At 38.3% G+C, this 24,058-nt stretch overlaps 1 protein-coding gene across 3 annotated transcripts in view; it reads right to left on the reverse strand.

Moving 5' to 3' along the window:
• TPST1 (tyrosylprotein sulfotransferase 1) overlaps window positions 1-24,058 on the reverse strand; it is a 142,536-nt gene that overhangs the window by 85,782 nt on the left and 32,696 nt on the right. Inside the window, exon 3 of one of the 3 annotated variants that reach the window (XM_030933199.1) lies at window positions 3,585-3,685. The exons of the other annotated variants lie outside the window; for them this stretch is intronic. Within the exon in view, the coding sequence (XP_030789059.1) occupies window positions 3,640-3,685 (46 nt within the window). The 3' untranslated portion in view covers window positions 3,585-3,639. Of the gene's footprint in view, window positions 1-3,584; window positions 3,686-24,058 lie in introns of those variants that run through there. 3 annotated transcript variants of the gene reach the window in all.

Here is a 24,058-nt window from a genome sequence, read left to right on the forward strand (position 1 = left end):
GGTATGTACCTGTAGTCCCAGGTACTTGGGAGGCTGAGGTGGGAGAATTGCTTGAGCCTGGAGGAGGAGGCTGCAGTAAGCTGTGACTGCACTACTGCCTTCCAACCTGAGCAACAGAGTGAAACCATGTCAAAAAAAAAAAAAAAAAAAAAAAAAAAAAAAAAAAAAAAAAAAAGAATGGGGGTGAGAGTGGGCATCCTGTCCTGATCTTGCAGGAAAAGCTTTCAACTTTTCAATACTGAGGATGATGTCAACTATGGGCTTATGATACAGTCTTTATTGTGTTGACATACCTTCTTCTGTATTTAATTTGGTTGAGAGTTTTTATCATGAAAAGATGCTGAACTTTGTCAAATGCCTTTTCTGCATCTATTGAGATGATCATATGATTTTTGTCCTTCATTCTGTAAATGTGGTATATCACATTTATTAATTTGCATTATTTTGAACTACCTTTGTATCCCAAATATAAGTCCCACTTGATTATGGTAAATGATTCTTATAAATGTGCCAACAAATTTTGTTTCCTAATATTTTGTTGAGGATTTTTGCATCTATATTCATCAGAAATACTGGCTTATAATTTTCTTTTCTTGTAGAATATCAATATTTTTTCCCTAGAAGAAACCGAACAATCTATTTAATATACATATGGAAGAAAAATAAGCCAAGAATCTTATATCCAAGAAAAATAATGTGTAAAAGTATAAAAGGCACAGAGCAGCTGTTATCAAAATTACAAACTCGGAGAATATTGTTCCCACAGACACTTTCTGAAGAATCTACTAGGGTGTATGCTGGCAAACTTTTTCTGTAAAAGACTAGATAGCAAATAGTTTAGGCTCTATAATCCAAAGAAGAATCTGTTGCATATTCTCTTTTTACAATTTTTACAACCCTTTAAAAATGTCCTAAAATGAAAAAAATGAATGGCTAAAGAAATGGTGATACATACACGATATGGATATGGATATATACGTATATATGGATTAATACATACACTCACACAATGAAATATTATGCAGTCTTTAAAAAGGAGACACTGCCATTTGTAACAACATGGATAAACCTAGAGGACATTATGCTAAGTGAAATAAGTTAGACACAGAAAGACAAATACTGTATGATCTCACTTATATAAAGAATCTAAAAAAGTAAAACACATCAAAGCAGAATAGGATGGTGGTTACCAGGGGCAGAAATGGGAGGAAATGGGGAGATGTAGGTCAAAGGGTACCAACTTGCACTTATATAAAATAAACAGGCCAGGCACAGTGGCTCACACCTGTAATTCCAGCATTTTGGGAGGCTGAGGCAGGCAGATCATCTGAGGTCAGGAGTTTGAGACCAGCCTGGTCAACATGGTGAAACCCTGTCTCTATTAAAAATACAAAAAAATTAGCCGAGCGTGGTGGCACATGCCTGTAATCTCAGCTACTCGGGAGGCTGAAGCAGAAGAATCACGTGAACGCGGAAGGCAGAGGTGGCAGTGAGCTGAGGTCGTGCCACTGTACTCCAGCCTGGGTGATACGGCGAGACTCTTATCTCAAAAATAAATAAATTACATACATACATACATACGTACATAAAATAAGTCTAGCGATCTAATGTACAACATAGAGACTATAGTAAATAATAGAATACAGTATAAAAAAAATTTGCTAAGCTTTTAGATCCTCTTACACAAAAAGAGGTAACTATGTCTAGTGACAAACATGTTAATTTCCTGACAGTAGTAGTCGTTTCACTATGTATATTTCTAGCAAGAGACCATGTTGTATACCTTAAATATATACAAATAAAATTTTTAAAATATAAATTTGTAAAAAACCATTCTTAGCTCACAGGTCTTACAAAAACAGGTAGCAGATCATAATTTGCCAACTCCTGTACTAGAACATGAGCTGCAGGCCAGGTGTGGTGGCTCACACCTGTAATCCCAGCACTTTGGGAGACCAAGGCGAGCAGATCACAAGGTCAGGAGATTGAGACCATCCTGGCCAACATGATGAAATCCCATATCTACTAAAAATACAAAAAAAATTAGCTGGGCATGGTGGTGTGAGCCTATAGTCCCAGCTACTCGGGAGGCTGAGGCAGGAGAATCGCTTGAACCCAGGAGGCAGAGGTTGCAGTGAGCTGAGATCGCGCCACTGCACTCCAGCCTGGAGACAAAGAAAACTAGCTTCAGAGAAGCAAAACGATTAGCGGGGCACTGACAAAGAACTGGGATGATATTAAGTAAACAGCTATCCATGGAAATAAAAGTAGTTAAGAGTGACATGGTATGTAAGTGTACTCTGATGATGTAGATACTATTTTTTTTAAATATAGGAGAAGATGAGAGAGAGCATATGCAAATAATTATTTTCTTTAGCTGTTCTCATTAATCTTAATGGTGGTGACTGTATAATGTTTGAGAAAGCAAATGAATAATCATATGATAGGATAATCCTATCATACCATGTGTCCTTCAGAACAATGATTCTTAGTGTGAAGAAAGGTAATACGGATTTAATCTAGAACCCTATAGTTCCACTTCTGTTGTTGTTGTTTTGTTTTTTTGAGAGGGGTCTTGCTATGTTGCCCAGGCTGGCCTCAAATGCCTGGGCTCAAGTAATCCTCCCACCTCAGTCACCCAAGTAGTTGGGCCTATGGGCGTGTGCAATTGCACCCAGCTAGTGCTGCTTTTGAATAGAAAGTATCAGTATGAATTCATGAAGTATTTGATCGCGCGTGCGCGTGCGCACACACTCACACACACACACACACACCCTAGCTATGATCACTGAAAAAGGCTTATGAATACTGACTACATATTCATGTAGTCAGTATTCATCCCTTCTGGTCAGATAACAGTCTTGAAAAAAATATTTTCCACTAAATGAAAGTAGGGCGTCTTAAAGAAATGACTGATCACTGAGCTCAGCTGAGCATGTATTATCTTGTCACACCAAATCTTGTCATACCAGATAGCAAGGAAGTTATCTTGTCACACCAAATCTTGTCATACCAGATAGCAAGGAAGCTATCAGACACAACTGAGGTCACAGCAAGAGTACTCAGGAGCCAATGTGTAGAAGCATCTAGTGGCCAGAGAAGAAACAATTTGAACTCAATAAAAATGCTAATTGCAATAGATAGAACATATAAAATTGGTCTCTTGGGAAGATGAAAATGAACCAAACCATTATCTTCAAAACTGGCCAAAAAAAAAAAAGCAAAAGAATCAAGCATTTATTATGCTTTTCCCATATGAAAAGCTGTAACCCTGGGCAACCAAAAAATAGAGGCAAGGATGTGTCTCTTCATAAAATTGTTCCAACTAAGATACAGAAAAGAAATCAGAATTAGAATATCAACATTTTACAATATCCAACAAATTGATGAATCTAGGCACTGAGGATCAATGGCTGCTAAAACCACAAGAAAAATGACAACCACATATAATGTATATAGCCTTACCAAATAAGACCTTGAGTGTGATTAAGCCTCTGGACTCAGCGATCAATTTAAATGAAGTACAGAATTCAGAAGAACATGTTGGATAATCAGCAGTTCAATTGCAAAATTGCACAATTTTCCAATCAGCAAAATTCACATTGTGAATAACTTTACAGGCTAAATAGCTTGGGTTCTTCAAAAAATAGTGTATGGTAGAGAGAGGAATGGATCATTTGGAAATCTGTCAATTAAAAGAAAGAGAAGACTTGTCAAATTATCTTCAATGAGTAAGAATAAGCTACAATGTCTAAATGCATATTTGGGTAATAAAAGTATAAAGAAGCATAATAAGTGCTTTCTAAAGATGTCAGAATAGTGAATAATTTGGGAGGAGAGGAGGGGACTTAGTTTGGGATAGGGTACGTGAAAAAGCTTCTGGATTGACTGATATGGTTCTATTTCTAACATGGGTGACAGTTATAAGAGTGTTTGCCTTATAAAAACTCATTAAGGTAATTTTTAAAATAGTCCTTACGGTGGTCTACAAGGTCCTACATAACATAACCTGACCTTCACACACTCCCTCCTTCACTCTATTCCAGTCCTATTGACATCTTTGTAGGTCCTTGACTAGGCCAGGTGTGGTCGGTCTCTTGATAGTTACTTTACCGTGACTCTTCTCTCTCCCTGGAGCACTCTTTCCTGTATATCTACTTCGTTAACTCTCTCACCTCCTTTGAGACTTCGCTCAGATATCACCTTCTCAATAAGACTATTAACTTCATGTTATAATCTGACCTTCAAAATCCCTGGTCCCCTTTATTTTCCTCTGTTTTTCCTTTTTTTATTAAAACCTTCTAATATGCTATATGTTTTTATTATGTTTTTTTTGTCTCCCCCCGTCCCCCACCATGAGACTGTAGAATACATGATGGCTGGAATTTTTGCCTGCTTTGTTCACTTGCTCTCCTACAGTTCTCTACTCAAGTATCACCTTACCAATGAGTCCTTCCCTGACAATTCCTACATCCCAGCTCTTGGCAACCTCCTATTCCCTGCTTTATTTCTTATTTCATAGCACTTATTACCACCTGACAATCTAAACATTTAATTCATTCTTTTTTAAAAAATGAGATGGCTCTAAATGTTTTATTTGTTAACTCCTGGAACATTATTGGCCATATAATGGGTGCTCAGTAAAAACATGTTGAGTCTTTATTATATCCAGATAGTTTTTTTCCTGTTCCTTCTTAAGAGCTTTTATTATGAATGACAACTGAATTGTACCCAGAGCCTTTTCGGCACTGAATGATATGATCATATGGTTTTCTCCTTTAATTTATTGATGCAGTACATTCTGTTGACAGATTTTTCTAGTAGTGAACTATTCTTTTGTTGCTGAAACAAAAACTATTTGGTCATAATAGCTGATCAATCTTTGCTACACTGCTGAATTCTATTTACTGGTATTTTATGTATGGTTTTAGCATCTGTATGCATAAGAAAACTAATCTAAAGTTTTCTTTTATGTAATTTCTACTGGGTTCTGTCATTAAATCATAGCCTTGTAAAATGAATGGGGAGTTTTCCATCTTTTCCTATGAACTAAAATAGCTTAAACAGCATTGGACTCATCTGTTCTCTACTGCTTAGAAATAATTCAGTTGTGTATTGTCTCTTCCTTTTAAAATGATATCTCTTAATCGTCTTTTAATCTCTTTGATGCTAATCAACCTACTTAAGCTCTCCATCTATCTTGAAAAATCAGCCATTGTTTCTAGACTTTCAAATGTATTACAAATGTACTTTCATGTATTCTCATGTCATTTTTTAAAAATGTGTCTTTTATAGGCCGGACACGGTGGCTCACGCTCTGTAATCTCAACACTTTAGGAGGCCAAGGCAGGCGGATCACCTGAGGTAAGGAGTTCAGCATGGCCAACATGGTGAAATCCCGTCTCTACTGAAAACATAAAAATTAGCTGGGCGTGGTGGCGCATGCCTGTAATCCCAGCTACTCAGGAGGCTGAGGCAGGAGAATCACTTGAACCTGAGAAGCAGAGGTTGCAGTGAGCTGAGATCACCCCACTGCACTGCAGCCTGGGCAACAGAGTGAGACTCTGTCTCAAAAAAAAAAAAAAAAAAAATCATTTATAGTTGTGATTATTTCTCTTTCCTCATCCTTTATAATATATATTCACTTTTATTTTCATCAGTATTACAAACGGTTTACATTTTTACTCACCATCCCAAAGAACTGATTTTGGTTTTTATTTATCCTATTCTATTTTTCTCTATTTTATTAATTTCAGCTTTGATCTGTATTGACTTTAGGACCCAATACTCTGACTTCTTTCTGTAAGAAATCATTTCACTGTCTTAAATTCCCATATGTTTGGATCTATTTCTTATTCTGTTCTTTGCCACTGAGTAAGACACATCAACCTTGAGTCATACAAGTAGATTTCATTCTTAAAGTGCTGAGGAAGGTCTCATTAGAAAATGTAATAGGGGTATCAACAGCAGCATTAAACTGGAGGTTCCATAAGGCATATACAGTTGAAGGCTAAACTATGGCATAGTTTAAAAAGTAGCACCTTGGCTGGGTGTGGTGGCTCACGCCTGTAATTCCAGCACTTTGAGAGGCCGAGGTGGGTGGATCACTCGAGGTCAGGAGTTCAAGACCAGCCTGGCCAACATGGCAAAACCTCATCTCTACTAAAAATATAAAAATTAGCTGGGCATGGTGGCACATGCCTGTAATCCCAGCTACTTGAGAGGCTGAGGCAGAAGAATTGCTTGAGCCTGAGAGGAGCACGTTGCAGTGAGCCGAGACTGTACCACTGCACTCCAGCTTGGGTGATAGAGGGAAACTCTGTCTCAAAAAGAAAAAAAAGAAAGAAAGAAAAAGAAGCCACCTAATCTAACCTCATGCTACATGTATAATATGTGTATGCATTTCTGCCACACCCCCTCCCCCAATATATGTCCCATAAGGGCAAGAATTTTTGTTTTGTCTGCTACTGTATCTTATGTGCCCAGGATGATTCTAGGTACATAATGGGAGCTCAACAAATATTTGTTGAATAAATGAATAACTGCGGAAAGCTGTTTCTAATTTTTCAGATAAAATCAGGATTTCTAGCTTCAGATTAATAGTTAGCATAAGGTCAAAAAAATCTCTCTCCTCCACTGTTTACCCTTTCTCTCCCCCGTGTCTCGGTCGCATCTCAGTACTTATTCAGTAGTTTGGGGATGAAAGCAGTTCTGTTGGGGATGAAAGCAGTTCTGTTGTGGTTTTGTCTCTGGTTGTTTCATTTTCTCTATGTAGCAACATTTTGGTGTTTGGCCAGTCCTGCATTCTTTGCAAGAACAAATCTGATTTCTTTTTTATGGCCTACAAACGGTTGCAAAAACACTGATATTTCATTTCTCAAAAGTCCCTTTACTGACTCATCCCCTTATTGACTCTGGTCCTCCAGCATGAAATAACAGAACCAATTTAGTTAATTCTTGCTAATAATTACCCTAAGCACATTCTGGACTTCAAGAATAACACACATGACCAAATATTTAAACACCGGCTAAAATGCAATAGGGTAATCAACAGACTAATCAGTAGACCTGTTTTTATGTTTATGTCTCAAAGGAGAATTGTTTAACATGTTTATATCTTAATTAATGCTTTTAACAGTTACAAAAATGAAACTATAATTGAATTTCCTTCTAGGATGATTGAACTTGACAATACTATACATCCTTGATTTGAATAACATTGACAGAGCAATCAAGATTTAAGATCCTAAAAAGTATCTTTCATAATATGGTGTATATATAGATCTTAACAGCAACACTGTCTGAAGTATATAACTCAAAATTTTATGTATACAGCCATGTAACCACTACCCAGATAAGACAGTGATCATTTCTAGCCCCTCAACAGTCTCTTTTGTGTTGCCTCCCAGTCAGTACCCCAGAATAATCACTATTCTACTATCACAAAAGATTGGTTTTAGCTACTTTTGAACTTCATATAAATGGAAACCTACAGTATATACTTGTTTGCATCTGGCTGTGTACACTTAGTATAATATTTCTGAGATTCATCATGTTGCACGTATCACTGGTTTGCTTCTTTTTACTGCTGAGTAATATCTAATTGCATGAATATAACGTATTCTATTTATACATCCCCCAGTTGATAGGTACTTGGATCCATTTCTAGCTTTCAGCTATTACTATAAATAGTGCTGCTATAAATATCCTTGTGCAAGTCTTTTAGTGTAATTTTTAAAGTGTATAACTTCTTTATGTTGGAAATATACGTAGGAGTGGATTTGTAGGGTTATAAGCTAAGCATGTTTTGCTAAGTAGCCATAATATATAGTTTCCCCAAATGGTTATACCAGTTCAACTCCTACTAACATTATCCTTGCCATTACTCTGTAATGTCCATTCATTTAATATTAACCATTCTGGTGAATATGGAGAGGTATCTCACTGTGGTTTTAAACTGCATTCCCTATGGACTAATAATACTAAGTCTACTTTTTTTGTAGTAGTAGTAGAAGAATTAGACTGGTGAAAAGATCACACCTTACGAATTTACTCAAAAATTATATACTGAAATATGGGAAGTGTGCAGGGCTCCTGAAAGTGAAGAGGAGAAAAAAATATGGTTTCATCCTTCCTGTCCTCTGGCAATTGATTATTGGACGGCCTCCTTTTTCTGGGACCAGCTTGGGCCAGTGCTAAGTTAACCTACGTAGTTAACTTGACCCATGTTCTTTATTGTTTCAGGCAGATTTGAGTTACCATCTAGCACATTTTTATTTCAGCTGGAAGAATTCCCCTTAGCATTCGTTGTAGGCAGGCCTGCTAGCTACAATTCTCACAGTTTTGGTGTATGAGGAATATCTTATTTCTCCCTCATTTCTGAAGGGGAGTTTTGCCAGATATGGAAGTTTTCGTTGAGCTTTTTCCTTTCAGGGATGTGAATATGTCATCCTACTGCCTTCTGGGGTCCATAGTTTCTGGTGAGAAGTCTGCATTCATCTTACTGAGGTTTCCCTGTATGTGATGAGCTGCTTTTCCCTTGCTGCTTTAAAGATTCTCTCTTTGGCTTTCAACAGTTTGATTATGATGTGTCTAGCTGTGAATCTCTGGTTTTATCCTGCTTGGAGTCTACTGAGCTTCTTGCATGCATAAATGCATCAATCAAATTTGGGGTTTTAGCCACTATTTCACTTCCCTTTCCCTTTTTTTTTTTTTTTTTTTTTTTTTGAGACAGGGTCTCACTCTATCATCCAGGCTGGAGTGCAGCAGTGCAATCACAGCTCACTGCAGCAATGACCTCCTGGGCTCAAGTGATCCTCCAACCTCAGCCTCCTGAGTAGCTGGGACTACAGGCATATGTCACCACGCATGGTTAATTTTTGTATTTTTTGTAGAGACAAAATTTTTTGTAATTTTTGTTGCCCAGACTGGTCTCAAACTCCTGGGCTCAAGAGATCTGCCTCTTTTGGTCTCCCAGAGTTCTGGGATTACAGGCATGAGCTACTGCACCCAGCCCATTATTCCTTCAAATATTTTTCTGTCCCACCATCTCTCCTCTCCTTCTGAGATTCCCGTCATGTGTATGTTGGTACACTTGATGGTATCCCACAGGTCTCGTTAGGCTCTATTTATAGTTTCTAATTACTCTTTTTTCTTTTCTGTTCTTCAAATTAGATAAAGTCAATAGAACTACCTTCAAATTGCTTTCTTCTTCCTGTTCTAATCTCCTGATGGGCCCTAGGAGCAAATTTTTCATTTCGGTTACCATGCTTGTCTACCTGGTTTGGTCCATAATTTCTATCTTTTTATTGATGTTCTCAATTGGCGAGACACCGTTCTCAAACTTTCAGTTAGGTTTTTAGTTTTTTTGGTTTTTTTTAAGATAAGGTTTTCTTTAGCTCTTGATGAATTATTTTAAATAGCTGATATAAAGTGTCTAGAAATTCCAATGCCTGGGCTTCCTCAGGGACAATTTCTATTCATGGCTTTTTTTCTTGTTGTGTTCCATATCTTACACTTTTTTGTTAATCACTAGACATTTTAAATCTTATAATGTGGCAACTCTGGGAATCAGATTCTCTCCCCTCTCCAGAATTTTTTGTTGCTGCTTATTGTTGTAGTTGTGTTTCAAGACTTATCAAAACTAATTCTGTAAAATCTGTATTCCTTGTTATGTGCAGTCACTGGAGTCTCTGTTCTGTTAGCTCAGTGGCCAGCTAACAACTGGACAGACTGCCTTAAATGCTTGGAATAAAAAAATCTCCCCATCTCTGCAGAATGGCTCTGCGTAGGTTTGGGATACACCTTCACTACTTAGCTAGGTAGCTTCTAACTCTGCCTTAGTCTTCACTTCCTGCTTTCACAGAGTCTCACAATCAGCGAGAGGTAGAAGTCTTCCCTGGGCATGCATACAGTCCTTGCCAAGCACGTGGCCTTCTACATTCTTGGGAATATATGAAGCTTTTCAAAGCCCTCATAGACTTCTCATTCCCAATCTCTGCTCCTAAGCTCTTTAATTTGTCTACTGTTTGCCCCCATTGTTATCTATTGATTCACGAAGCAATGACTAAATTATTTGTCTATAAATGTTTCTTGATAACTACTGTCCTTCCCACTCTCAGAAGTAGGCCAGTTCTGAGTTAGGAGAAATAAAGACAAGATTTTTAAGTCATTCTTCCAGTGATCCACCAAAGAAGGCAAAACAAATAATTACAATGAGGTCTGTTCTGCTCCCTCCAGTACAGGAACACAGGCTGTTATTTTAGCCCCAGCTGACACATGGAACAGGGAATGGTGCTTGGGTAAGCTCATTATTCTTACTAAGATTCAGCCATTTTTCGTTAATAAGCACTCTTCACATTTTTTTTTCAAGTCTTTGGTTAATTTCTAGAGTTCTGAAAAAGTTGATTCTGACAGGTTCTGCCAGTTCTTCTGTTGCTCTTAGGGAAGAGTAAAATTTTACTCTTTACTGTGCCACTTTTGCTGATGTCACCCCCAAATAGCAAACCTTTTTAAACCACTTGAAATGTCTCTCTCCTAGCTTCCTAATAAATCAATTTATCAAACACTTACTTAGAATTTACACTGCTGTGTGGCTAAAAAGATAACTATAACAAAGTGCTTGTCCTCAAGTAATATGATAAATTCAACAGTATCAGATTCCAAATGAAACTGTTAGTAATTATGACACTGGAGTGGGTTAGAGAGGTGCAATTTTAAGTGTCCCAGATGGTTCTGAAACCAGTAGCTTGCTTGAAGAAATATTGCCTCAGGTTTTTGCCAGCCTCTCCATACTAGGACTGTATACTGATAGGCAGAATAAATGTGTTACAAGACCAGAACGAGAAACTGAGCAACTAGGCCAGAAAGAGTTACCACTGCAGAAAAACAGAATGTACTAACTGCAATATGGGAAGAAGAGGGCATAAGAGAGACCATCTTTTGGCTTTGTGCACAAGCAATCTTGATCCTAGTACTAAATTTTGTCAATACTACAAAACAGCCTTGAAATTGTTCAAATGTTATGTCCTCAGAGAAACCTTCCCTAATTCCCATCCAAACTGGCACCCCCACCTTTACCCTAAAATATTCTTTTTCCCTTTAACCTATTTAACAAGGATATATTTTATTTTATTTATTTATTTTTATGGAGATGGAGTCTCACTCTGTCACCCAGGCTGGAATGCAGTGGCGCAATCTGGACTCACTACAACCTCCACCACCCAGGTTCAAGCAATTCTAGTACCTCAGCCTCCCCAGCAGCTGGGACTACAGGTGTACACCACCACGCCTGGATAATTTTTTTGTATTTTTAGTAGAGACGGGGTTTCACCATGTTGGCCAGGCTGGTCTTGAACTCGTGACCTCAGGTGATCCACCCACCTCGGCCTCCCAAAGTGCTGGGATTACAAGCATGAGCCACTGCGCCCAGCCAAGGATAATATTTTTTAAACTATCTCCCAACACACATTTCCTTATCAGCAAGCAGATTACCCCTTCCTAGTATCACACCTGCCATCATGCCCAAAGGAAAGTGGCAGAGGAAATGGAAAGTCTACCCAGCCTAGACTTCTGATGTCTTCATGACAGAAGAAGAGAACAGTGGGAAGGAAACAGCAGTGACAAAAGTCTGTTCTCATCTCCTCTCTCCAGGACAGAGTTCCAAAAGGAAAAAGATATGTTAGGCAGATGGAAGAAAAAGCTAAAAAAACAGGCGTCTTTGATCCATTTCCCTTTTGGGGTTCTGGGAGGAGACTGCTACACAAGATGCCCCTTAATGAAAAGGTGGGGGCTGAATCATCAACAAAGAAGGGCTAGGAGGAAGGAGGGCATGGATTTAGTTATCCAGAGTTCTCTGGCTCCCACAAGGCATAAAAGGCATCCCGAATTTTCTGTATGCCCAGTGAAAGAAAAGGAAGGGAGTTGGGGATTCTGGTAGCAAAATTACTGAAGGACAGGGTTTTGCCCCAGGGGAGGCAAACATTCAGTAACTGAGGGCTGTTTGTCTTACTGCCCAGGTCTAGGGCTTAAAGAACATGACACCCAAACCTCAGAGTCAGAATGAGCCAAGGTAGGGCCAGTGAAGCAAGGAGAACCACTGGACCATCTACTGACCACAGACTGCAACAGCACTTACCAGCAGGACACAGTGACCAGGTGGACAGCAATACTATCACTCCAGAGGCCAAGGAGGACTCAAGAGAGAGTAGCACAAGACCACACAGTCACCTCACCTTTAGACACACACACCCATATGTCATCTAGGGAACAGACATGGTTCTCCTGGCATGGACACTAGCAGTAATATATGCAGTGGTGGTGATAGCAGTGGTAAAAATAATAATACCAAACACACATTTATAGCACTTAGGTGCCAGATACTATCCTAAGCTCTTTACATATTATTAATACATTTAAACCTTACTAACAACCCTATGAGGTAAATGCCATTACTATCACCATTTTACACATGAAGAAAATGAGGCATACAAAGGTTAAGTATCTGATTCAAGGCCCCACAGTCAGTAAGTGGTAAAGCCAAGATCTGAACCCAATATGACAACATATATTTTATGGAAAAATATATGTATTAAATATGTTTTCTATGAAAATGATAAACAGAATGTCAGACACACAAAGACTTTCCTAAAGAATCTAAGTAGCATTCTATGGCTCTGAATCCAGGATAATATAAAGATATAGGAGATAACATACACAGCCATCAGCTGCTCAAAATTTTAAAAAATTTTAAGGTGAGCACTAATCTATCAAATGACTGTTACTGAACAAAACTGATATACTGGGAAATAAAGCAAACTAGTACATAGACTTATACATGTTTCATGAACACAGCAACTCAGTGCTGTCTACACGTGATGAGTTCAGACAATATAAAAGGTTTCAGAAAAAAGTAAAGAGTGCTTATCTTTCAAAGGACCATACTGAAAAGCTTCAAAGTAATCCAGTGGGGTACTACAACCTGAAAGAACCAAAAAATAAAAAAAAAAAAAAAACAGACAATATACGTTGCACAACAATTTTCAAAACACTGGATATTAGGGCAATGAAGAACAGTGTTTCCCAAAAAATGGGAAAAAAAGTGATCCCCATAATTGCCCCAGCTTACTGCCTTGAGAAAATATCCAGGCTGTGGTACAAGAAGGGGGTCCCAGGCAGAGCCCAGCAGATTCTAAATTGAGAAATGGAGCTGAAAGTCCTGGTTGGAGTTTTCAGGCCAGAGAATCACAGAGGAGAGAGCTGTATACAGAGAGAATTCTGGAGATGTGCTAAGTGGAAAGAACGAATTTACAGGGAACTGTGCCCAGAACTCACAAAGAACAAGGAATAGTGCTTGCTCTTACCACCCAGAGTGGATAAACTCATAATTTATTGGGTACTGGTAGAGTACTCAGCCAGGTCTTGACTCAGTAATAGGGAATAATCAGGCACAGACTAAGTATTTCTTCAGACTCACCTAACAAATCATAAAAGCAAAATCCCCAAAGATCAAACTGGTCAAGTAAGTTAACTGCGTCCCAGAACAAAGCTCAAGAATATTTGTAGAACTACAATAATATCCAGCAAACAAAAACAAAACAAAAAATATCCAGCAACCAAAAAAGTAAAATTTACAACATCTGGCATCCAATCAAATATTATCAGGCATGAAAATAAACAGGGAAACACAACTCATAATGAGAAAAATAATCAATTTCAAATAACACAGATGTTAGAATTACCAAATGCATTAAAACAGTTATTCCACAGATTATTCCACAGTTATTATGGAGTACAGTCATTCAAGTACACGTTGAGCATCCCTAATCCAAAAATCTGAAATGCTCCAAAATATGAAATTTTGTGACATTCACGTTGACTCCACAAGTGGAAAATTCCACACATACTTAACACAGACTTTGTTTCATTAACAAAATTATTCAAAATATTGTATAAAATCACCTTGAGGCTATGTGCATAAGGTGTAATATGAAACATAAATGAATTTCATATTTAGACTTGAGTCCCATTCCCAAGATATCTAATCATGTATATGCAAATATTTCAAAATCCAAAAAAGAAAACAAAATTTGAAACACTTCTAGTCCAAGCATTTTGGATAAGAGATACTTAAGCTGTATTGACGGCAGTGCTAAAAAGAAATAAACTATGGAGACATGAGACGACATGGAGTAAAGTGCATATTACTAAGCGAAACAGCCCAATCTGAAAAGGCTACATACTGTATGATTGCAACTCTATGACATTCTGGAAAAGGGAAAACTATGGCTAGAGTAAAAGATCAGTGGCTGCCAATGGGCTGGAAAAAGAAAGGATAAATAGGTGGAACACAGAGGATTTTTAGGACAGTGAAAATATTCTGTATGATACTAAAATGGTAGATATATGGTAGTGTACATTTGTCAAAACCCATAGAATGTACAATGCCAAGAGTGAACACCAATGTAAACTATGAACTTTGGGTTATAATAATGTGTCAACATAAATTCATCGATTGTAATAAATATAGCAGTAGAATACTGATATTGGGGTAGGCTGTGCATGTGTGTGGATAAGCAATATATGGGAATTCTCTACACTTTCTGTTCAATTTTGCCATGAATCCAGAACTGCTATAAAAAACAGCCTATTTTTGAAAATAAAATTGAAAAAAATCGGTGAACTGTGGAAACATTTCAAACAGTCTCATATATGTGTAACTGGAGTCCTGAAGGAAAAGAAAAAGAAGGAGAAAAAATTTTTGAAAAAAAATGTACACAATTTTCCAATTTTATATAAACTATAAAACTCACTGATCCAAAGAGCTCAACACATTCCAAGTAAAAATTACTGATTTCAGGAATGCAAGGTTCTACAGATTACTACAGATTCTACAGATTGTAAATAATAATGATTAAAAACAACTTGATGCCTATAAATTCTACAACTTAGAGGAAATAAACAAATTCCTTGAAAGACACAAACTACCAAAGCTCACTTAAGAAGAAATAATTTAAATAGCCCTATATTGTCTAAAGAAACAAAATTATAATTATTTACAAGAAGAGCATTTACCAAGCTAAACAAAAAAAAAGGAATCCACACCTACTCACAAAATACAGTAATAAAAACAAAATACACAAATGATAAAGAGCTTAAAGTGGTCAGATAAATGATATATAACAAAGGCCTGACAATTACTGACAGCAGATTTTTCAACAGCAACCACTGCAACTAGTGGATGGTGGAATAGTATCTTCAAAACACTAAGAGAATATTATTGCCAACCCAGAATTAAATAAACCAAAAATAACCTAAGAAACTAAGACTTTTTCAAAAAAACAAAACAAAAAACCCTGAGAAATATAAAGATCCTTAGAATAAAATTAGAATCATTAAGTCCATACTATGCACAAATGTGAGCAGCAAAAACTCTGGGCAAAACCCCTCATTTCAGGCAAAAATAATTGGGAAAGACCACAGTGGTCTAAGGAGTGTAAGAATCATTCTCATTATTTTTAACACTTTCTCTGAGCTCTTCACCCTAAGGGTGGCACCAGCCATACAGAAACGCATCACAGGCAGCTAAAGCTCTGAAAGAAATCCAAATGTCAGACTATACTAACAATGAAAGGAGCCTCTGGGAGCCATAGAGTATGTGGGGAATCCAGGAAAAAGACGAGCCAGAGAAAGGGTTTCCCGTAATTTTGCACATGAATCAGCACAACTTCTAGCTCACACATGAGACAGATTCAGGGAAGCAAAGCAAAGTCTCTGAGAATAAATTAAAATATAAACTGTTGTCAAAGCTCCAAACTAACTCATAAATGGTCTGTGGATAGGAAAGACCCAAAGTAGCACAGCGCAGTCTTTGAATTGATACTGGAAATACTATTCACAGAAGGTGAGAAAACTTGTGGTTTAGAACCTAACCAGCCTGACTGCCTACCAAAACAAAAATAAAATCAGCATTCTCCCAAGGATTTTAACAGGGCTTAGAGACACAAAATATAACTCCAAAGTTACTCAAATCCACAGCATCAGGAAAATGTGATCCAAAATTGAGGGAAAAGACAATCAAAAGTAATTTGTAAGGGAAGCATAACTATATAACAAAACAAGACTTAGAGTGTAAGAAAAGAGAAAATTACAGGTCAGTGTCACTCATGAAATAGATATAAAAATCCTAAGCCAACAATTAGCATACTAGCTGGGCGCAGTGGCTCACGTCTGTAATCCCAGCACTTTGGGAGGCCAAGGCGCGTGGATCACGAGGTCAGGAGATCGAGATCATCCTGGCTAACACGGTGAAACTGTGTCTCTACTAAAAATACAAAAATTTAGCCGGGCGAGGTGGCAGGTGCCTGTAGTCCCAGCTACTCGGGAGGCTGAGGCAGGAGAATGGCGTGAAGCCAGGAGGCGGAGGTTGCAGTGAGCCAAGATCGCACCACTGCACTCCAGCCTGGGCGACAGAGCAAGACTCTGTCTCAAAAAAAAAAAAAAAAAAAATTTGCATACCAAAGCCAAAAACAAAGCTCAGATGATAAATCATGACCAAGTTGGGTTTTCTCCAGAAATTCAAAGTTAAATAAATATTAGAAAATGTATTAATGCAGCTTACTATATTTGCAGCTTATGATTAAAGAAAGTCAGATGACTCCTTCAATTTGACAAAATACAACCTTTGTGGTGGGCTACCTGGAAAATAGTTCCCAGTAATTCTGTCATATAAAGGACTCTTTAAATAAATTAAGGGTGTGCCTAATAGGTCCTCGCGACTAAACAACAGGGGCTCTAGGAAGCTTAAGAACATTGTCCCTCAGCCATCTGAGAAAGATCACAAAGTAAAGAAGGGTGTACCTTAGATTTGTAGGTGTGACTATTACCCAATGGAATCAACACCAATGAGTTTCACAAAAGACTTACAAAGTTTTTGAGAAAATTATATCAGCAGCAACACTGCCAGGTTGGACCAAAAAAACCCAGAAATAGTACAACATGAAAAGAGGCCACTAGACTCCCAAAATTCTACTGGCAGGAAGCAGACTGATAAAAAACTACACAGCTGCTAACTGCTACCTTTCATGAAAAAGGAAGAATAACTCAGAGATGGAATCAAGCGTCAGGAGGGCAGGAATTATTCCTAGGCCGTTAGACCAATCAAGGAACTTCTAACATCCTGGCTGGATTTCAGAATTGATATGGACCAGTGACACTTCTGTGCCTCCTATTTTCCCTCCTTTAAACAGGAATGTCTATTATCCCATGCCTGTTCCACCCTTGTATACTGGATATAGGGAAAGGAGAATAACTTGTACCTTTAATGTTACATTTCTACAGATTGAGTGGAACTGTACACAAGGAACTATATTTTAAAAACTTTGGCCAGGTGCAGTGGCTCACACCTGTAATCCTAGCACTTTGGGAGGCTAAGCCCAGGAGTTTGAAACCAGCCTGGGCAACATACGAAACCCTATCTCCACTAAAAATCAAAAAATCAGCCAGCTGTGGTGGCACACAACTGTAATCCTAGCTACTCAGGAGGCTGAGGCAGGAGGATCACTTGAACCCAGGAGTTTGAGGCTGCAGTGAGCCATGATTGCACCACTGCACTCCAGCCTAGGCAACAGAGTGAGACGCTGTCTCAAGAAAAAAAAAAAAGAAAGAAACTTCACCCATAAGCCTCATTCATAACTGGACCTGATTTAGATGGTAAGATTCTGGACTGTGAGCTGATGCTGTAATGGAATGAGACTTTTGGAGACCTGGAGAAAGGGGCAAATTAAGAAGGGCATATGCAAGAGACATGAGTCACTGGGGGCCAGAGGGCAGGCTGGAAGGCTGCTTCTAAAACAGCACCTGATGGTTCCCAACTCCTGATATTCCTACCTTTGTGTAATCCCATCTACTTGATTTTAGCTGGGCCTAGGAATTTGATTCTAATTAATATGGCAAAAGTGATAGGATGTCACTTCTGAGATAAGGTTGCAAAAGATGTAACTTCCATCTTCTTTACCTTCTCTGGCTCTTCTTGCTTGCCAGCTGCCATGTTAAGTAGCCCTATACAGAAACATACACGGCAAGGAACTAAGGCCCTCCACCTACGACAGATAAGGAACTGAATCGTGCCAAATACCACATGAACTAGGAAATCATTCCTTCCCCAGTCCAGCCCTGATGCAGTCTTGTGAGGGACTCTGAGGCAGAAGATCCAGCTATGCTGTGTCCATATTCCTGACACACAGAAACTTTTATATAATGTTTGTTGTTTTCAGCCACTAAATTCTGGGGTAACTTACTACACAGCAAGAAAAAACAAATACAATATCCATTAACTTTGAAAACTCTTAGTGAACTAGAAATAGAAGAGAAATTCTTCAACTTGATAAAAGGTATCAACAAAGAGAAAGAAAACTAACAGCATATACCAATAATGTACATTAAAATAAATACAACAAAATTCATTAAACATATTCCCTTTAGAGTGAACTCTGTTCTGGGGAAAAAAATAAATCTTCTTCCTTCATTTCCTATACACAGGATATTTAGGAGTAACTAAACAGTTGGTATAAGCACAGTCTTCTTTATAGAAAAATATCATTAATGAATACAGAAGGAAATTTTAAATTAGACTACCATTTGGCCACACTTAATAAAATAGTAGGCCTGGGCAATGATTCATCAATGATCACTAAAACCATTAGGCAGAAGACTAAAAAAAATTGTACTGCTTCATGAATCACATTCTTACTTAAATCCAGTTGGTTTTTTTTTAAGCAGAAGAGAATCTGACAGTACTACAAGTACAATGACCACTAAGTACAGTTTGGTGTCACAGCCTTGATCTGTGCTAAGGTATCCAGAGTTTTCAGCTCTTCTGCACTATCAGCACAAATGTCAACAGAATGAAAATTCAAATAACATCTTAGTATTATTGTGAAAATAGTTTTAATCTTGCAGATCTCCTGGGAAGGTCTGAAGGATTTTTTTGGTATTCTGAAACCATAATTTGGGAACCTCTAGTGACACACAGAGAAGTATTTATAGATGGAATGATGTGATATCTTGTATTTGTTTTAAAATAATAATTCAGCAGAAGTTGGGGGGAAGGAAAGGAGTTAACAATACTGGCCCTACAATGGTTAACTGTTGATATTGGGAATTCTGCTTATCAATTTATTTTTGTGTTTGGAATTCTGCACAATAATAAAATATTGTTTAAGGCATTCCCTTTAAAACATGATTTCTCAACCTTGGCACAACTGACATTTGGGGCCGGATAAATACTTTGTTGTAGTAGCTGTCCTATAATTGCAGGATGTTTAGCAACACCCTGGCCTCTTTCTATTTAAGGCCAGCAGTATCACCTCCACTTCCCCAAATGTGACAACCAAAAAGTCTCTAGACATTGCCAAATGTCCCCTGGGGAACAAACTGCCCCCATTTAAGAAGAACTTTTTTTTTTTTGAGACGTTGTCTCGCTCTGTCGCCCAGGCTGGAGTGCAGTGGTGTGATCTCTGCTCACTGCAAGTTCCGCCTCCCGGATTCACGCCATTCTCCTGCCTCAGCCTCCCAAGTAGCTGGGACTACAGGTGCCCACCACCACGCCCTGATAATTTTTTGTATTTTTAGTAGAGATGGAGTTTCACCGTGTTAGCCAGGATGGTCTCGATCTCCTGACTTCGTGATCCGCCCAACTCGGCCTCAAAAAGTGCTCGGATTACAGGTGTGAGCACCCAGCAACAACAACTGTTTTAAACCAAGGTTGCTTATTACTATTAGAAGTCCTAGCTTAGGCAAAACCACAAAACATTAGGAAAGCTGCAGGATATAGATATACAAGTCATTTACAATTGTATACACCAGCAACTAACAGAACATTTAAAAACAATACACATATTGGCCAGGCATGGTGGCTCACGCCTGTAATCCCAGCACTTTGGGAGGCCCAGGCGGGCCGATCATGAGGTCAGGAGATCAAGGCCATCCTGGCTAACATGGTGAAACCCCATCTCTACTAAAAACACACACACACAAAATCAGCTGGGTGTGGTGGTCAGTGAAAAGCAAGAAGTACTAGCTGGAAGCTTCTAAGAAATATCCTCAAAAAATACTAAACGCCATTTGTTTCACATACATCCACCCCTGCTGTGCTGCTTAGAATGTAGATGAAATGACTGGCGCTCCAACTTGGATCCTGGGAATGATGGAGACAAAAGCTGGAAGCAGCCTAGATGCCAGATGACTGCAGAACTGACAAAGCAGCCCTGGTCTGCCTTCTTCTACATAACAGTCATTATTTGGAAATCTTTGTTATTTTGGATCTCCATTATTTGTAGAGAAATCTAATCAAACTAATAAATGATCTGATATCCAACTTCTAATGTTTGCTACCAATTGCTATATTCTCCAAGAAAAGTACAAATGTTGCCTTATTAATTCATGTTCTGGTTCTGCTTCTTCTCAATCTTTCACTGACACACTTTGAAATGCAGTGTTTCATCAGCTCTCTGATTTCCTTTCACAGCCCACTTTACTGTCACTTGTATCCCTTGTTTATTCAATTCCTCCTCTTCAGCTAAGATGTCTCAGTCACTTCTGTCTTCAATATAACTTGTAAAAGGAGGCTAGGCACGGCAGCTCACAGTGGTAATCCCAGCACTTTGGGAGGCCAAGGCAGGAAGACTGCTTGAGGCCAGGAGTTCGAGTCCAGCCTGGGTAACATAGTGAGACCCTGTCTCTACCAAAAAAAAAAAAAAAAAATTAGCCAGGCATGATGGCATGCACCTACTAACAGGAAGCTAAGGTGGGAAGATCGTTTGAGCCCAGAAGTTCAAGGCTGCAGTAAGCCATAACCTTGCCACTGTACTCCAGCCTAGGTGACAGAGCAAGACCCTGTCTCCAAAGAAAAATAAAAAAAGACACAACCCCAATAGCATCCTTAGGCAGTGCCTTCACAAAGGAGAAGTTTTCACAAATAAACAGACTTGTTCTCTGATAGTTTCATGAAAGAAAAAAAAAAAAACACTACATGTAATATTTATAAAATTCTTCTGGGATATTTCAGACTGAGCTAGTGGAGCTCAGATGATCCTAATTTGCCTGCTATTAATTTTCCATGCTATTAATGCTCATAATCTTTGTGAATATTGTCTGTCATTCCCTTCACTTGCTCAAAATATTTTTATCCTTAAATTTCAGAAGAATTTCAAGTGGCTATTGAGTTTTCTGTTAATCCCATAAGATGTAAGAAATTTTAAGTTTCCAAACTGACAAAGATTCTTTGTGTGACCAAACTTCAGTCAGGCTCCTGAACCTTCTCCTAGGACCATCAGTGCACTTCTTTATAAAATCCAGTTTTAGGCTGGGTGCAGTGGCTCATGCCTGTAATCCCAGCACTTTGGGAGGCTGAGGCAGGTGGATCACGAGGTCAAGAGATTGAGACCATCCTGGCTAACACAGTGAAACCCCATCTCTACTAAAAATACAAAAAATTAGCCAGGCATGGCGGTGGGCGCCTATAGTCCCAGCTACTCAGGAGGCTGAGGCAGGAGAATGGTGTGAACCCGGAGGGTGGAGCTTGCAGTGAGCCGAAATCGCGCCACTGCACTCCAGCCTGGGAGACAGAGAAAGACTCCGTCTCAAAAAAAGAAAAAACAAATTCCAGTTTTAGCAAAGAACCCTGCCAAGGCAGTTTAGCAAGAACCTCCGACCCTTGATAACTAATCACTCTCAGGTTTCTCATCCTCCACCACTCCCCAGGTGATGTCTGATCACCCTGGCCTGTCTTCAGTGAGAATCCTATCAGGTAAATTTAGCCAGAATGCCCCTGACCCCTGATGTTTCCTCATAGCAATTTTCCATCCACTGACCCTCACCTTGCTCCCTGGCTATAAATTCCCACTTGCCCATGCTGTATTCAGAGTTAAGTCCAATCTCTATCCCCCACTGCAAGACCCGATTGCAGTGGTCCCTGAATCTCCTGCAAAGGTGCTAAATAAACACTGCCTCATGCCTTAGCAAGTATCACTGAATAATTTTTTCTTTAACAAAACTAAATTTCACTTTGGATAGTAAAAAGAAACTGTGTTATAAATTTAATAAATTACTAATTATTCTTCCTACTTCCTCAAAATATCTCCATTTCCAAAAACCTTTTTGCATTATTTTCACTCATTTATTTAGTCTTTCTTTGCTTTTGATCTGATTTAGAGGTTTTTTTGTCTGCTTTACTTATTAGAAGCTGTAGGGTGTCAGTTTTAATATTCTTATTTGTTCTCTTGTACTTATCACTACTATTATCTTTTTCATTCTAATTTATTTGGGTTTAATAGTTGCTACATTCTCTTTCTGCTCTAAGTGTAGATAAGAACTCGTCTCTGAATTGTAGTTGTGATTCCTGCACTTGTTGTCTAAGCATCACTGTTACATTAATCTGCTTTTCTGGTTTTGCTCTTTTGACCTAAAAACTTGATTTTTATTAGTTCCAGGTAATTTCATGGTATCATAATGAGTTTAATAACAGAAGTAACTGTACACTCTTGTAACTTCCCAAAAGTTCCCTGATGGAGACAACTAAAATTCCACAAAAAAATCCACAAACCATGAGAAAAGGGCAACGTTAAATAGTCCTCAAACTTTACTTCTCCTTGACTGTTCCGTAACTGGAACTGCCCAGAGAAGCAAGAGATGCCACCCTGACAGAAAATAATTGGAAATTTCTAAGCAAAGTAAAGGTTAACTTTCATAGTTAACAACACAAGAGGCAGAACTGTGAAAGCCTGCTGATACCTCTATTTTTGACAACTTCTATAAGTGTCCCTAGGCCATCTGGTGACATCTTCAAACCTTGAAGGTTACCTAAATATTTAAGTATTGTAATACTACGTAATACTAAGTATTAAAATATTTATTTTAAACAATTTTCCCAAAATAAAAATGTTTAAATAAAAAGAAAAGCACACAGGATGACTGACTCTAGGTGATTAATTCTTCATCACAATGAACATGGGATATTTACAACTTGGTACTATGTAATAATTTTGTATGTTTCTGCCTTATTCCCTATTAAGCAGTTTTTGAAAGTAGGGATTCAATCTTAAAAAAAGAAGTATAGCTGGTTAGGTATAGTGGCTCATGCCTGTAACCCCAGTACTCTGGGAGGCTGAGGTACATGGATTGCCTGAACTCAGGGGTTTGAGACCAGTGTGGACAGCATGGGGCTCTACCAAAACTACAAAAAAAAAAAAAAAAAAAAAAAAAGCTGGGCACAGTGGTGCGTGCCTATAATCCCAGTTACTCGGGAGGCTGAGATGGAAGGATCACTTGAGCCTGGGAGATGGAGGTTGCAGTGAGCAGAGATCGTGCCACTGCACTCCAGCCTGGATGACCCAGTGAAACTCCGTCTCAGAAAAAAAAAAAAAAAAAAGGAAATATGGTCTAGTTTAGACTCACCTCAACCAAAGGAGTTCTTGTTTTATATTGGAATTCTGGGTAAGATTTTCTTTCAAAAACGGGTTCAAATATTATTTTGCTTTTAAGTCTTAAAAAACAATTGTAGCCTACCAGAAAATACTAAAATACCAAGTGTTGGTAAAGATGTGAGGCAACTAGAACATGTTCATCTACAGTACAGCCATACATGAATGATAGAGACACTTTGGAAAACTCTTAGTATCAAACACACACACATACACACATACCCCTTGTCATCCAGCAATTCTATTCATTGGTAAATACCTAAAAGAAGTGAATGCTATATCCACCAAAAGTAATGTACAAGAATGTTCTCAGCAACTTTTATCCGTAATAGCCCCAAACTAGAGAGACCCCAAATGCAAAAATCTTGGAATAAGCATTAGTAGCTTCTACTCATGATTGTGACACGTTAATTTTTGACAAAACATAGAGCCTTACAGGGCCTCCATTCCACATACTGAAATGCTAAGTAAGGTCTCTTTGCTTTCTAAAATTCATTAATTCATAATATAATTTCTATGAATTTTCTTGGCCTTTCTCCTTACCTTAAATATAGCAAGTATATACACAAGATGTTCTCTTC

Source organism: Rhinopithecus roxellana, chromosome 6, assembly GCF_007565055.1.
Source record: "Rhinopithecus roxellana isolate Shanxi Qingling chromosome 6, ASM756505v1, whole genome shotgun sequence".
In the NCBI taxonomy this organism is placed as follows: domain Eukaryota; kingdom Metazoa; phylum Chordata; class Mammalia; order Primates; family Cercopithecidae; genus Rhinopithecus; species Rhinopithecus roxellana.